At 52.8% G+C, this 15,753-nt stretch overlaps 6 protein-coding genes across 6 annotated transcripts; 3 read left to right on the top strand and 3 right to left on the bottom strand.

The window, feature by feature from the left end:
* Positions 1-359: 359 nt before the first annotated feature.
* On the bottom strand, positions 360-3,119 carry KD926_007160 (putative PHD finger and SET domain protein; the record flags this gene model as incomplete). Its single annotated transcript, XM_053102076.1, has 1 exon — positions 360-3,119. One exon carries the CDS (start codon positions 3,117-3,119, stop codon positions 360-362), a length of 2,760 nt encoding a protein of 919 aa, XP_052960838.1.
* Positions 3,120-6,089: 2,970 nt separating this feature from the next.
* Positions 6,090-7,547, bottom strand: KD926_007159 (putative proline permease; the record flags this gene model as incomplete). The annotated part of the gene is made up of 1 exon (XM_053102063.1): positions 6,090-7,547. One exon carries the CDS (start codon positions 7,545-7,547, stop codon positions 6,090-6,092), a length of 1,458 nt encoding a protein of 485 aa, XP_052960837.1.
* Positions 7,548-8,102: 555 nt separating this feature from the next.
* On the bottom strand, positions 8,103-9,360 carry KD926_007158 (putative nuclear pore protein (SEH1); the record flags this gene model as incomplete). Its single annotated transcript, XM_053102052.1, has 3 exons — positions 8,103-8,209; positions 8,269-9,103; positions 9,178-9,360. 3 exons carry the CDS (start codon positions 9,358-9,360, stop codon positions 8,103-8,105), a joined length of 1,125 nt encoding a protein of 374 aa, XP_052960836.1.
* A 403-nt stretch (positions 9,361-9,763) lies between these two features.
* Positions 9,764-11,331, top strand: KD926_007157 (UDP-N-acetylglucosamine--dolichyl-phosphate N-acetylglucosaminephosphotransferase; the record flags this gene model as incomplete). The annotated part of the gene is made up of 3 exons (XM_053102041.1): positions 9,764-10,008; positions 10,099-10,279; positions 10,351-11,331. The coding sequence occupies 3 exons, from the start codon at positions 9,764-9,766 to the stop codon at positions 11,329-11,331; spliced, it is 1,407 nt and encodes a 468-aa protein (XP_052960835.1).
* Positions 11,332-11,975: 644 nt separating this feature from the next.
* On the top strand, positions 11,976-13,167 carry KD926_007156 (glutathione-independent formaldehyde dehydrogenase; the record flags this gene model as incomplete). The annotated part of the gene is made up of 2 exons (XM_053102030.1): positions 11,976-12,333; positions 12,404-13,167. The coding sequence occupies 2 exons, from the start codon at positions 11,976-11,978 to the stop codon at positions 13,165-13,167; spliced, it is 1,122 nt and encodes a 373-aa protein (XP_052960834.1).
* Positions 13,168-14,064: 897 nt separating this feature from the next.
* KD926_007155 (aldo/keto reductase) lies at positions 14,065-15,189 on the top strand (the record flags this gene model as incomplete). Its single annotated transcript, XM_053102019.1, has 1 exon — positions 14,065-15,189. The coding sequence occupies one exon, from the start codon at positions 14,065-14,067 to the stop codon at positions 15,187-15,189; it is 1,125 nt and encodes a 374-aa protein (XP_052960833.1).
* Positions 15,190-15,753: the final 564 nt, after the last annotated feature.

Raw genomic sequence — 15,753 nt, 5'->3', positions numbered from 1 at the left:
ACATAAATCACCGATCGAAAGGCCCATCTCAAGCCAGATTCCTTTAGCCAGATTCCTTTAGCCATACACATCCCAGAGTATATCCGTAACCCGCTTTCCTTTCCACACGCCCGTACGCCTTTTGCAAACCCAGCAGAAAATAGAAAACAAGGGAAGAAAGAAAAAGAACAAAGAAAAGAACCCGTATCCACGACAAACGCCAACCCCGATCGTTTACACACTTGGTATTGAAAAAGAATAGGAAAAAGAGAAAAGAAAAGTAACAGAAAGAGAAGAATCGTTTGACAAGAGGAAAAAGAAGTGACAAAGAACTTCGTCAAATGAGTCCCCCCAAGGGGGTATCCTTACAAACCCATCCATTATGAAAGAGGTGGAAGTTGTGACGGACGTGTCAACTCGGGAACATCCTTCATGGCGACATCCGGAGAACTAGCGTCAGGTTTGGCTGTACCTCCATAACTCGTCGTCTCATCCTTAGCACGTGGAATTTCCACAGGAGTCGTTGCAGCTTCGTGATTCACCGGGGGATGACTAGGTGGCGAATTCGGCGGCGGCATCGCGGTGACCGGAGTAGGAGGCTTCTCAGAGGTCGGCGTTGTCAGAGTTCCTCTTCGGATCAAATAATCGCCTAGGCTGAGCTTCTTCTTCGCGGGGCTGGGTGCCGTTACGCCAGAGCCAGGAGCCGCCGCGTTGTGTTGAGGAGGGTCCAAGGTAGGTGGGGATGAGAGAACCGATGGGGCGGCCGAGTTTGGACCCGTGGATGGCACGGTTGCAGGGCCCTGAGCATCAGCCTGACCACCAACCCTGCTGCTTCCAGGTAGTCGCGCATTGTGGGCCGCTGTTGAGGGCCACGGAGGCGGCAACGGAGGTTTGACAGAGCTTCGGCTTGACAATGGCGAAGATTCTACATCGCGTGGTTGTTGCTGCGCTGGAGACAGTCCCAGAGGCGAATCCACATCTTTCATCTCCACGTCTTCCTTCTCACCGGACACACTGGGGGTTGTGGCAGTGGGAGGCGCTCCATGGGGACTCGAAGAGGGTGAGGCAAGATGTGGGATGAGATTCTGCTGAGAAGGCGATATGGGTGATTGCTGACTTTGTTCCAGCCGTACACGATCCGAATAGCACCGCTTCAGCAGTCGCTGGGTGAGCGACACGAAGCTGGGTCGTCGAGGGGATGACAGTGAAGGCAGAGATCGTCCATCGCTAATGTCCGGCTCGGTTTGGATGGCAGAGTCCACGTACGGCTGGCGACCACTGGGCGAGCGCATTGGGGGATTGCTTTGTCCAGATGTTTTCCGTGGCGATCCGTGACGTGCCAGGGACGTCAGCCCGGTTGAAGTGGTCAGCGGAGGCGAGTGGGATTGTCGGTCGTGAGACCCAGGTGTCGTCTGAGTGGTTGGGCCGCTGGCACGCTTCTTCCGTTTGTGCGACGTTTGCTGATCATGCTCCAATTGTTGGAACTTTTTCTCGGCCGCCGCGATCTTCCGCTTCTCACGTGCAGACAGCTCCGTGTCCCCAAAGCCATTCCCTTCCGTAGGGGTCTGCAAAGTCGGCGTCAGATCGCGACTCTGGGTGTGACCTCGTGCAGAGCCGGACGCCGAGCGGCTTTCGGCCGGATCCTCTTCTTCCACGTTCTTTGTGGTCTCACTGCCAGCACGGCTGTTCGTGGCCGGCGGTGAGATGTTGGACTTGCTTTTCGTTTTCTTGCGCCTGGCAGCGGCGGCTTGTTTGGCGCTGGGATCCAATGCTTTGGGGTACCGTCGGCGATCCACGCTGGACAACAGGCAGGGCATCGATGTGTTACAAGCGCATCCGCCAAAATGAGCCAGCACATTGCTAATGCAGATGGCGGCCAGGTCTTGCGAATTGTCACTGGACTCCTGTTTGACAACACCATTCGTGGACTCGAAGAGTTGTGGGTCTAAGTACCACATGGCGGTGATCTCCGAATCGGCAGCGATGTCCTCCTTGGCGACAAAACAGAAATGATACTCCACCTCATTAGTGATGTAAGTTTTCATGGTCACATTAGGTCGACAGGAGCGCCGAACGTAGCGAAGAATGCTACCCTCATGTCGACTGTCGATGTAAATGGGGAGTTGAGGATGGAAGAAGACGAACGGCTCCGGGTGTCGGAGTTCTTGCCAACGATTACTTGGATCTAGGCAATAATCCCGAAGCAGTCCTATCTTTCCTGTGATCTCTCCGACGATCTCGTCCTTGGACACGCGATTTTCTGTCTTGAGGATCTTCCAGGTCGGGTGTTTGCCATCCACTTCAACGAGGGAATCGGTAATGGATTCTGTAGACAGCGACGGCCATCGAGACCGGTCAATGTCAGCCCCCGACCAGGTGAAGATGTCCTGCGCCGACCGACCGTTCGCGACACGAGCCAGCGCACTGGGCTCCGTCACCCACGACGCCAAGTCGGCAGCAAGGGGGAGGTTGACAAAGAGATTACTGTCCATGTTGGCATGCCCCTGGTCACGTTCATACAGGTGAAGAAACTCATTTGAATAGAGGGGGATTGAAGGCCCGGACGGTTTAGTAGGGCTCATCGAGGTAGCAGAACGCTTCCGGGCGTCTGGCTGGAGGGAGGGAAGGCCGGACATTGAGCTGATCGAGCCCGAGGCGCGATGGTTGGTTTTGGTCTTTTTAGAGGGATGATGGTCTCGGGAACCAGACTCGGATCGGTTGTGAAAACCATTCACCTGGTCACCATGCTCCTTCGGTTTCTTCTTCTGAGCCTTTGCGCCAGAACGTTTGGCTTTGCGGTCACCGCCATCACTCTGCTCTCTAAGGCGTCGTTGCCGCTCCGTAGCGCGCCGGCCGTCCAGCGAACGGGGTTCACAATCTGCGCAGTTGTGGACCTCTGGCACGTCCTGACCGTGGTAGTAGCACTCGATATGCTGCCAGGTCTCGCATCCCTCGCAGAAGACCGTGTTCCCATCGTCATCTTCAAAAGAGCAGATACATTTGATGGTATACGGCTCCTCCTCCTCAGGAGCGGCGGAGTCGGAAACGGCGCCGTTGACGACCGGCGAGTTCAGAGGGACGGTGACCGGATATGGCTCCGTGATTGGTTGCGTGGTGGCGACTGGGGAGGTATCTGTCATAATCTGACAGAATACCCCCTCTCAGGCAAGCACAAAGGGAAAGCGCGCGGTTGGGGGATGCTTTTCTTCCTCGGGCGGACGAACGGCTTACGGGGAACCCGTCAAAGCCCAGCACGCATGTCACTCTGTCACTGCAGGCGATAATCTTCCGTCGGTGGAAACGATAAACCTCGCAGCAGGACAGCAATGAACACGGCCAGTATAGTGTATTGCTAACCAGAGGGGCTGTTCGATCCTCCAAAGAGTCAAGAGTCCGTATTCGAGCAGCTGACGAGAAGAACAAGAGTCTGAGGGGGAATGCAGTCAGCCGCACAAGGACTTAGGACCACAGGAATCGTCGACGGATCGAAGGATATCGTTTCTCCAAGGGTCTGAATCGTATCTTGGGGTCGTAAGAGAGGCGGACGAGGATAGAGGCGTTAATCGAGTCGTCGAGCTCTGTGGCGCGTGCGACCGTGGGTGAGTAGGAGGGTGTCGAGAAGCGGGAACCGATGAACGCAAAGAGACGGACGGACCACGAATCGCATGGAGGGAAGATCAAATAAGCGACGAGGCGACGGGAATGGTCAGTTGAGAGCTCGGGCGAATTCCAAGTCGAGGAGAGGAACGTGGTTAGAGACGACGGGATGGAGGTGACGGATGAAGACAAAGGGGAAGTGAACGGGAGGGAGAAGAGGAAGAAGAGGAAGAGGACTCGAGAAAGTGTGGTAAGAAGAGAAGAGCCGGAGGGGAGGATGGCTCAGGAAGAAAGGAAGACTGCCGATCAGGGAAGAAGAGAACAAAGGTCAAGAGCAAGCGAAAAGAGGGAGAGGAAGAGAGGGCGAGGGAGAGGGCGAAGGAGAGAGGAGGGAGGGAGAGCCGTGAGAGAGGCTAAAAGCCACGGATGGGCCATTCAAGCGGCGCGTCCAAGACCCAGAATGAAAGAGGAAAAGCGTCGAATTTTTTTCCCACCCGCTCTTGCTCTGGCTCCGGGGGGAGGTAGCTTGGGGTGACTCGGCGATGGGTTTATAAAATTAAGGGGAGGAAGAGGGGAGGAAGGAAGGGTTTAGAGTGATGGATACTCGAGCTGGATGTTCCTGCAAGACGCCGACAAAAAACCCACCATATTTTGCAAATGGAACAGTCCATGAAATCGCCAGACGGGCAAAGATGACGAAGCAGAGCGAAGGGACGCCGCCGGGGAGCATCGACCGGTTTCGAGGGGCCTGAGAAGTCAGGCTGGTTCTGCCGGGTGCTGCCTGGGCACGGGGTTTCATGGGCCGCTTGTCCGTTTTCAGTAAGCGAGAGGGCCGCTAGTCCGGATGGAGTATTCCAAGCCCCAAGATCCTGTTCCGGTTTAGCGGGAGAAACCTCTTTGGCGGCTGGGAGGCGTGAGCGGCCATGCTGCATGTAAACAAGACTGGGACTTTCCCGGTGAGCGAGGGTGAGGAGGGCGTGAGGAGATCCAGAGGTCAGTGGTTCACCGTGGCAACAGTCTGTGGATACGAGGGTGGTGGAGAGAGAGGGAAAGGGAAAAAGTAAAGCAATGAAAAGAAACCATGGTCTGGCCACCAAACAAGATCATGCATGTCTTCCCCGGAGACTAGTCCGTTAGGTAGTAGTAGTGCCTGTCAGGTGTAATCCACAGTCTCCCAACGGGAAGAAAATTTTCCACGAGAAGAGAAGAGGGAGGAAGATGAGGAAGAAGTAGAAAGTAGGAAGTGTTAGTATCGTTGGCTGTGGTTAGTCATAAGAGCAAAGTCACAGATGAGCAAAAGAAAAAAAAGGTCAAGCCAGGGCCAGCCCTGCGGCTGATCGATGAGTCGTGACATGCTTCTTATAGCAAAGCCACACCGAGGGGGGGCGACAAACGCTGGTCCCCCCTCCGTTTCTGAAACCGTGACGCCCAGGAAGAATAGCTCAGGCAGGATGAGATCCCGACCGTAGCAAGAGTCCAAATCAACGGGCTTGCAACGATTTCTGGCCCTCGTTGAAGGGGAAGTAAGGAGGCCAAGGTCCTCACGATATACATGACAGCGCAGGCGATGAACACGAAACGAGGAACGATGGATGGAACCCGACGTTCAGGAGACAAGCAGAAAGGGAAGAAGAGGAAATCTGGAGAGTAGAAACGAAGGAGTGAAAGGAAGAAGAAAAAAGAGGGATGGAGTCAAGGGAGATTGATAGTTGGGATCCATTCGGTTCTCCATAGTTTAGTGGGTTGATCAGTTGTTGTCGGGCGACGTTTAGAGGAAGAGGGGAGAAACCGGAGCGAGGAAAAGTCATCTGGACGGGGGCAAGTACAGTACTCGATACTAGGCAGTAGTGTACTATGATCTTCCCGAGACACCGTTCCGGGGGGATGAACAGAATGAATAATGAAGGAAACAGGAAGAGAGGGTGTAATCGAAGAAAATCAAAATCAGAAGCAAGTCCAAAATGCAAATCCAAGTCACAAAGGCCCGAGGGGGGGAGGACGGGGGCCTAATTAAAGGATGGGTTAATGATTCGTTCCTTACTAGTCAACGATGGTCCAACCCCAAAGCGGTCGACGATGGCAACAATAATTACCGGCTGGATATCGCCTTTATTAGGATTATCTGTTCGGGTGACACTGCCAATACTAATTTAAATACCTCCGGCTCATGTTAGGGACGCCTAGGGGACTTTTAGGGGACTTTTAGGGGCTGCCCAGTGGCGAAAACTGGAGGCCCCGTCGCTGCCTGGATGCCTGGGTCCTTCGGCCATAAGGCCGAGTGGGAGATTTACTCCACCTTCGCCATCTACGACCAAGATCGTCTATCCGATACTACGCGAGGCAGACGACTGCTGGTCCGAAACCGAAAGAAACACGCGCAGGCTCTGTGTGTCGACATGATGCATTGCTCACGGGTCTATCTGTAGTACTACTCGATTGCTGCCCCTTTCCCTCGGGACCGCACTGGTCTCCCTCACACACCCGGAAGCCACTCACTAAACCCGTACGGGCGCTCAGTGTCCAAGAGATGGTATGCTGGGATGCGGATTCTCGGTCGGGTGTCGGCAGTGCTCCATGGTGAGGGTGTCGGTGGCAGGCACCTGTGCCATCGAAGCCTTCGCGTAGTGCCCAATATAGAGCAGAAGGAACGTGATTGCTCCCAAATACACCGCCACCGGGTTCCGGATAGTTAACCGCGCCGGGACCACGGTCATGAGGATGTTGGCAAGCGACAGCGAAGCGCAGACCAGCATGGCGAAGTACGTGCCTAATGGCTGGATGAAGGTCTGGTGTACGCAGACAAACCCCTGCGTTTTGGTCGCCCGTCGAAAGCGCAGGTAAACAATACACAGGCACAGCCAGGAGATATAGCCCGAAGTCGTGATGAAATAGAGCAGGAAATTGAAGACAACTGATACAGATAGCCTCAGGGACAGAAAAGCGAAGCTCGAAAACATGGCTGATGCCATTACCGATGCATATGGGACTCCCCAGCCGTTGCGATTCTTGAAGAGCGCCGGCGCGTGTCCCGCTTCGGCCATCGAACACAGGGTGCGCGATGACATGAATAGGAACGAGCGAGCGGAGGCCACGGACGAAAAGAATATCAGCGTGGTGGCGATAACGGGAAGCGCACGAATTTGGGATCTGCGAACACCCACGACGTACGGCGACAGTCCGGCACCAGCACCGTAATTCGTCAGCAACAGCTCGTTTGACGGGCTCATCACGCCGACAGCCAATCCACTGAGGATGTAGAGCACGCAAAGGTGAATGTTGTCGATCTGTGCCACCCTCAAGATATTGAACCCTGTATCCGTGTCGGCCTTTTCCGCTCTCCCCACGGTCAACTCGGGACTGAAGATGAACAAGATGGTGCTGTAAAGAACGCATTGCACTAGACCCAAGAACTGTCCCAGATAGCCCGGCATAAGGTACCGATTTACCGCGCCGGGGTGACGCCAGTAATAGAAGCCCCGGATTGAGGTACCAGGGATCCCTCGAGCCGCCAGGAAAACGGAAAGAAGTATCAGCCCGATCGTCGTCAGAAGCTTCACGCCCGTAAAGAAAGCCTCCGTTCTTTTAAACACCCTCTCTGGCAGCATGTTGAACAAAAAGATTACCCCTGCGACGATGGCAATTCGTATTGTCACGCGGGTGCCGGGCTCCCATAAGGCCAGATTGACCATCGCGTTGATTATTTCAAAGGAGGCGAGTAGAGCTAAGGTGTACCAGCGAAGGTACCCGAGAGCGAAGCCAAGATGAACAGAGCCATATCGATACGTGTGCGAGAGCAGCGTGCCATCGCGGACGGGCATGTGAGCTGCGATTTCCGCAGCTGCAGTGGTCAGACAGTACACCAAGAGGGATATGAATACATAAGCAACAAGCAACGAGGCGGGACCTCCCACGGCGAGAGCTTGGCCAGAACCGATGAACAAACCGGTTCCGAGAGTGGGGCCGACCGCCATTATAGTACAATAAGGATGGAGAGGCTGGTGATGTCAAGTAGGTCTTCGTGAGGTAAGGTATGAAGAGCATGGTCGATGGAAGACATTCCTGCCAGAGTCCCGCGACTCGCTTAACACTTGCTCAAACGACGTGTGGCTGGCCGAAAGGACTGCGGGTTGCAACTTCCTGCCCAAATAACTATGGCCATGACACGTAAGGCAAATTGGGCAAGCACCTCAGGCGTGACTGCTTGGGTGCCCAGATGTCAATTAAATTGGGAATTAGGTGTAAGTGAAGAAAAGACACATTAGAATACAAAATATTAGAAGCCTGTAGCCCCGAGAGTGTATGGGTATCACTGTCTACTAAACATGACAATCACACGGCGAGGGAGTTCCCATGCAACAACCGCCAACCGCGTGTACAAGAACGCCCGTCAATGTCAGATTCGAGCCCACCCTCCTCCTAAAATGTCGAACTGTCCAAAATGTCAAGAGATCTTATCAAAAGGTGGAATCGACAGGCAAATGTAAAGATTAAAGTAGACAAGGGCAACCAAATGAGAGCGTGATCACTCATTGATACGTCATGTCCGTTTCTGCATATTCAAGCCATTCACCGGACAGGGATTTCTTCCAAAATCGTACGATGCCGTCATCGCCGGATGAAATCAGACAGTCACCTATACCTAGTAAGAGAGCTATTCAAATGAAAAGGCATGAACTCAGTAGAAGTACTCACCGGCATATGAAAATCCCACTTGCCACACATCAAGATGCTTGCTGTCGAGACACACAGCTTCCTTGTACGAATGTTTGAACGGATTGTCATCGGTAGGTGCGCGACTTGACAACGACTCAGGTGCACGATTCGCAAGAGCAGAGCCAATTCCTGATTGTGTTGTTGCCCGGGTCGATGATTGGTGATTGGTGGAATCGGCATGGCTCCCATTGGAATTCTGGCTCCCTTGGTTGGACGTAGTATACACTTCGAAGATCCGAATGAACCCGTCCTTGCAGCCACTTGCAATTAGGTCGTAGCCTCGAACTGAGCCATTGGCCCAGGCAATATCTCGAACCAGCCCTCCATGGCCAGACAATTCAATGGCATGATAGAACCGACGATTCGCGTCTGTGCGATATACTTTGACGCTATCCATAGCCGCAACCACCAGTGAAAGACTCTTGCGATCCCAAGAAGGTAGGACGGAGTGCGTGATGTCCGTGGGATCCTGATGGAATTGTACCCTGAAGCTGGTTTCTTCGCCTCGCTCGGGTGCAGTACACACGCGAAATTGGTCCAGAGGTTGCCAGTCCGTAAGTGTGTCTGGAGTGACTGGTTCCATGATCATCAAGTAGCCATCTCGGGTAATCACAGCAAAATAAGACTCCAGATCAATGTTACGGAAGTCAATTGAGACAAACGGATGTCGCTGCGGCGCCGTCATCCGAAAGACAGCCCTGAAGCGGCGACCAGAGTTGGGCGGCTGGGTGACATCTTCCTGCCAGATCTTGCATTTCATGTCTTCGCCTACACTACCGATATGCTGACCAGTGAACGGACCGTTCCACGTTGCCTTTGCAGGGGTTAGTACTCACTCCGTAGCAGCGTGCAGGGAACAGGGGGTGGACGGGTGGTGGTGTTGCTTACATCCCGAATTTCGGCATCATGAGCACGCCAGGTGTCGGTGAGCTGCCACTCGCCATCCTTCTGGTCCCAGACTTTCATGCGATGGTCGGAAGATGCCGTCACGATGCGATTGCCATAGAAGTTGAACTTGGTGACCGAAACCAAGTCACGATGGCCGGCGTCGAAATCGGCGAATCCAGACATGTCGGGCTGTGGGGGGTCGGTGTTACCAACCCAAAATAAAGCCTGGCAAGCAGCCTCAGCCACCACGGTGAGGCATACAGACACGTACTAAATTTAAAGCTGCCGGTTGGCGACGAGTCTCCATGTATGGAATCCAACGGGACGTGCATGTGAAGCCGGCGAAACAATCCCGTGCCGTCGAATGGCTGGGAGGGAGGGATTATGTCAGCTGTGGCAGCCTGGGGAGCGCTATTCACCGCCTGACGTGGCGGTCGCGTTCATCCGGCAGAATTTACATAGTGTCTAGTGTCTTTTGCTTTAAATGCCACATTGCATTGCGCGTCCTCGGTGTCGTCTCCTTATTCTCGACAGGAGAGTTATATTTTGGACAGGAGCCAGGAATGCTGGAATCAGTCCGTTCATGATGAGTTCCTCAACCTCCAATTCTCTCTCCACGCGGGAGAGTTGGCGCCTGTTGATCCTTGTGGGGGTCTGCCTGGGTATCATCTTTCATTCATTCCAAGGTGAAGGCGCGCCCTTGGTAACGTCAATCGCCTTCAGTGGGATCGTATTTGCGATTACGTTCAGTCTTATCCGATGGCTTGGACCCGTGTTTGTGAAAGCTGGCTTAAAGGGCAGGGACATGGCGAAACCTCGAAAACCGGAGATGTGCGTTACAGGTCTCCTTCCTTGATTGATCGGTGTAGATAAGCTGCAAAAATCAACGAGGCACGTTCTCGCTAACTCTTCAAATACTAGTCCCGAGACTATGGGTGCAGTATGCGCCATCGTCTATCTCCTAGGTCTCATTTTCTTTATCCCGTTTGCTTTCTACAAGGATATTGTGGCCGCTACTTCGGGTGGAGGTAACCGCGATGTTGTACTTGAGGTCGAGCATGTTGAGACTGGGCGGATGCTACATCGGTTTCCTCATGGAAAGGTGAGTGGTTTATTGTTTGGCTATTGTGTTACTCCTTCTCTTCACCGCATTATTGACCTGGAGCCTTCTAGCTTGCATCCTATCTCTCTGGACTCCTTTCTCTTCAGTGTATTGTCCTATTGGGTATTGGTGATGACCTACTTGACATCAGATGGAGACACAAAGTCCTCATACCAGCATTCGGGGCAATCCCTATGCTCATCGTGTACTTTGTGGACTTTGGTGTCACTCATGTGGTAGTCCCAGTGCCATTGCAGCCCTACCTAGGATCCTTTGTCGATCTTGGTTGGCTTTATTATGCGTACATGGCTGCGGTGTCCATATTCTGTCCTAATTCTATCAACATGCTAGCCGGTATCAACGGCGTGGAGGTTGCTCAGTCTCTCGTGATTGCAGTCCTGCTCATTGCGAACGATTTACTGTACCTCGCACCCATTACTCCATTCCCACACCCCGCCACCGACTCGCACCTCTTCTCTCTATATCTTCTTCTTCCTTTTGTCGGTGTATCGCTAGCATTGCTGTTTCATAACTGGTACCCCTCCAAGGTCTTTGTTGGGGACACATACTGCTATTTTGCTGGGATGGTCTTTGCCGTCGTTAGCATTCTGGGACACTTTAGCAAAACCCTCCTGCTTCTCTTCATTCCGCAAATCTTCAACTTTCTATATTCGACTCCTCAACTTTTCAAGCTGATTCCATGCCCCCGACACCGGCTGCCTCGATTCAACGGCATCAGCGGCCTGCTGGACGCCTCCGTGACCGAATGGACCATGCCACCTTCGCCGCTCGTTGCGACTGCCTTGGATCTTCTGCACAGCCTACGACTAGTACGTGTCACGAAGAACGAAAAAGGCCAGATCATGGAGTCGACGAATCTCACTATTCTTAACCTCTGGCTAGTCTGGTGGGGACCCATGAGAGAAGACCGGCTAGCCCTCAGCATGGTCATTGTCCAGTTTGTTTGCGGTCTTTTTGGTCTCTTTGTGCGACATTGTCTTGCATTGCTGGTCTTTCGTGAGGACAACCGAGCGTTTCGATATGCAGTCTAGAATATACTGATTGGCTCGAAATATGTTCCTTGTGTGGAGCATGAGCGGGGAGTATGTTTACTAGCACTTTTTATAGATATAGAATAGGTGGAATTGGCATTCTCTTGCATTTGCACCAGTATCTTCCTATCATATACTCTGCGAATGTAGACCCAAGCGTGCAGAACTGACGATGCATGCAACATGACGACATGATGTGGATATCATGCCACCCTAGTTTATCTCGTTTATCTCGTTTATCTGCACATTGCTGACGGATGACACTGGAATCGCCCAGGGGAGCTATCTGACCGGCAGCTATGGAGTAAAAGCGGAACTGGGTGTGACCCACAGGGTCCTATCTCCGTTTGCTTACTTCTGCTTACATCCCAATGTTTCCTGTTCCCCAGTTCCTCCCCGCTCAACTCAATTCTTTGTTCTTATCATTGATCCTGATCATCGGCTTGGCTGAGCTCATGAGCTTCAACATGCCTCGTTTTGTGACGTTGCTGCCTGCAAGCGACTAGAATCGCAATTACCGATTGTACAGCCTGAAAAAGGCTTTATAGACCTGCATCCTACTACTATGATTTTCTACAAGTTCTTCATTAATTTTCTCTTGATCGTTGAACATTAAAACTTTCCCCCTGAAATCCGGATAAGTGATGGCACTCAACGCTACGATGCGAGGTGTTGTCTTCGATGGTACCCCTTTTCAGGTATCTGTCGTCGATCTACCTCGTCCAAACATTATCAATCACACCGATGCAGTTGTTCGCATTACCACTTCGGCTATCTGTGGTTCGGACCTGCACATGTATCATGGATTCCAAGGGGGCACTCCTCCCTGGGGAATGGGCCACGAGGCCATTGGGTATATTTCCGAGCTCGGAAACGCGGTATCATCCCTAGCAGTGGGTGACTATGTCGTGATCCCTGACAATGTGGGTTCGGGCCACTTGGAGATGGAGCCGGAAAGCCTTCAGTCATACGGAGGGGGTTCGGGTCTGGATGGACTGCAAGGTAGAGAGATAGACATCCAGCTCTCCTATGGCTTATGTATTGTCAGCTAACGGACCAATTCTCTCACTAGCGGAATATGCTCGTGTCCCGTTCGCTGACGATAGTCTTATTCCGGTGCCTTTGACTCACAATTCCACGAACTCGTCCATCGAGCGAGACTACCTGACGGTTTCGGATATCTTCGCCACGGGCTGGAGTGCGGTGGACTACTCCGGCTTTGAACCTGGAGACACAGTAGCTGTCTTCGGAGCCGGCCCCGTCGGTCTACTTGCTGCATACTCTGCTCTCCTTCGCGGTGCGTCGCGCGTCTACTCGGTCGACCACGTTCCCATGCGGTTGGAACGGGCCGCCTCGATCGGAGCTATTCCAATCAACTTCAACGAGTCAGACCCGGTGCAACAGATCCTGGAGCGCGAATCATTGGGCGTTACCCGCGCGTTGGACTGCGTGGGTATGGAAGCGATCAACACCCAAGGAGATATACAGGAGGACATCATCCTGCAGAACATGGTCGGTGTGGTCGCTCAAAATGGCGGTCTTGGGCAGGTCGGTGTGTATATGGCTCAGAGCAGTTCCGCCGGGGCACCCTTGGGCGACACCATCGCTCAAAACATCACATTCCCCGTGACCGAGTTCTTCGGTAAGCATCTACGGTACGAAGCAGGTGTAGTCGATCCCAAGGTTTTGGCACCACAGCTGGTGGAGTTGATTGCAGCGGGTCGGGCCCATCCGAGTTTTATTTCCACTGCGAGTATTCGTCTGGAAGAGGCACCGAGATATTATGAGCGGTTTGATCGGCATGAGGAGATCAAGGTGTATATTCATTTTCCTTAGTTGTGTTGCTGTCGGTGCGTATGTTGTTCGGGGTGATCATGGAGCTAGAGTAGATAGGAGTGAACACAGGAGTGCATGGATTAGAGGTTTTTTTATGTCAAAATTGATTTCCGTATATGATTCTCCAACATGGTTAATCCAAGAGAATTCAACTGGCATGCTTCGATGTTGGGTACCTTGCCTTTAGATCAGAATTTGTCAGGCGAGGGTAATTTCCCATTGGTGGGTGTATCCCATTGAAGACAGTTTCTTAAGGTAACTGTATGGCTCTTGGTTTTTATCTTTTTGAGAATCTTGACTGTGAGTATCTTGATGCGATAGAATCTGGTTGACGGGAGGTATATTCTGAGTGGCTCCTGGGAGTTTGGCATCCACCTGTGTCATTGTTCCATATGATCACGCCTAGGCGGGCAATACACCATGGTATCTGTGAAAGAGTGCATATACCAATTCGGCGGTTACTGAAAACCATGAAGAAAGTGAAGGAGGATCGCGGGGTTAGCTAAGCAGAAATCCGTGTCATCCCGGCTTAACTCCCAGGGTCTGAACTCTGAAGGCTTAACTCCCTCAGGCAATCGCCTATTTCCGATGTCATCGACGTTCAACCTAGCGCCATGCGCGTTCCTCAATTATGGGGATAGTGGAACCTCAAAGACAACCCGTCCTTCACTGATCAATGGGCTCCACTGTGAAGTCAGCCTTTTGGCGCTCCTTCCGGAGATATGGCTAGCTTGATGACACCTGGTCTTGATCAAGGGAATGGTGTCTATATAAAGCTAGAAATTCAGAGTATGGAGTGAGATGTCCAATTCCATCCTTTTAACATTCTACAGCGTAATACTCTCAAAAATTTAAACAACACCCTCCGTTACAATCTCACTTCTCATCATCGCCACCATGTCGAGTCTCTTCGCTCCTGCGCCCGAGCCAGCCACCGAGCTCGGTCGCTACCGCATCCTTTCCTCCACAGCGGGCCTCCGAGTGTCGCCCCTTCAGCTAGGTGCCATGTCCATTGGAGACGCATGGACCGATGTCATGGGATCCATGGACAAAGAAGCCTCCTTTAAACTCCTCGATGGTTTCGCGGAGGCCGGCGGTAACTTCATCGACAGCGCCAACAGCTATCAAAATGAGCAATCCGAGGCATGGATCGGAGAATGGATGGCTTCCCGGAAGAACCGCGACCAAATGGTGATCGCAACCAAGTTTACTACCGACTACAAGAGCTATGCACTCGGCAAGGGCCGCGCCCCTAACCACTGCGGGAACCACCGCCGTAGTTTGCACATGAGCGTGCGTGATTCCTTGCGCAAGCTGCAAACCGATTGGATCGATATCTTGTACCTTCACTGGTGGGATCACACGACCTCTATTGAAGAGATCATGGATAGCCTTCACATTCTGGTGCAGCAAGGAAAAGTCCTCTATCTGGGCATCTCCGACTCTCCCGCCTGGGTTGTGAGCGCGGCCAACACCTACGCTCGAGACCACGGCAAGACGCCTTTCAGCATCTACCAGGGACGGTGGAACGTGATGCTACGTGATTTTGAGAGGGAGATTATCCCCATGGCACGACACTTCGGCATGGCTCTAGCCCCCTGGGATGTTCTTGGAAGTGGCAAGTTCAAGACCAAGAAGGCTATCGAGGAGCGGAAGCAGAGAGGCGAAGGACTGCGAAGCATGCTGGGTAACGGCGAGCAGACCGAAGATGAATTCAGAATGAGCGAAGCCTTGGCTAAGGTGGCATCGGAGCACGGTATTGAATCCGTGACAGCCATCGCAGTGGCCTATGTCATGGCCAAGGCACCCAACGTGTTCCCCTTGGTGGGTGGCAGAAAGGTCGAGTACCTCCACGACAACATCCAAGCGTTGAAGATCAAGTTGACTCCGGAACAAATCGAATATCTTGAGAGTGTGCGACCTCTAGATATGGGCTTCCCCAACAACTTCATCGGACCTGATCCTAAGGTGACAGGCCAGGCGAGTGGATTGTTGGCGGCGAATGCAGCTTTTGCCTTCTGAAACCGTGTCAGCCGAAAGTCCATCAGTTTGCTGAAAGCAATGTTCTTGTTCCACTGTATTCCACATTTTATACTAATTGAGCCCACTTCTAATATGAAATTACGTCATAGAATGCGTCTTTCCCCTCAGTAAAAACTAGAGAGTTCTCGATGTTGCTGGAATCCTCGTCCGGACCTCGTCATGGTGTGAGACTTGAGGGGTGAAGGATGAGAGCAACGTACCTGAAGAAGTTCGCATGCATCCCGATCTGATGCTCCGGAGTCGCACTGGGAAAGATATAGATCTGAGCACCCCTGCATCGCTGCAGATGGCGCAAATCCTTCGACGGATTGGTCAATCACGGGCCGAGTGTTAGTCAGGTCCCGTGATGCCGCCGCGACTAAGCGCCCGCCTTCGCCGGTGTCGGCGGCCCGAGTCATCGTGGGTCCCGCATGCGGCCAATGACCGACCAGACATTGGGCGCTGACCAGCCGAGATCGGGAAGGCCCCTCGTCGGGTGTCGAGCGACATCGCGGTCTCGTCGGAGCTTTAAAGCATTGCATCCACGCCTCTCTCCCTCCGCCT

The sequence above is a fragment of the Aspergillus affinis genome, assembly GCF_023601865.1.
Source record: "Aspergillus affinis strain CMG 70 chromosome Unknown NODE_3_length_628324_cov_86_750800, whole genome shotgun sequence".
NCBI classification, from domain to species: domain Eukaryota; kingdom Fungi; phylum Ascomycota; class Eurotiomycetes; order Eurotiales; family Aspergillaceae; genus Aspergillus; species Aspergillus affinis.
Note: the sequence above shows the minus strand (reverse complement) of the source record. Positions and strands in the feature narration are given on the sequence as shown.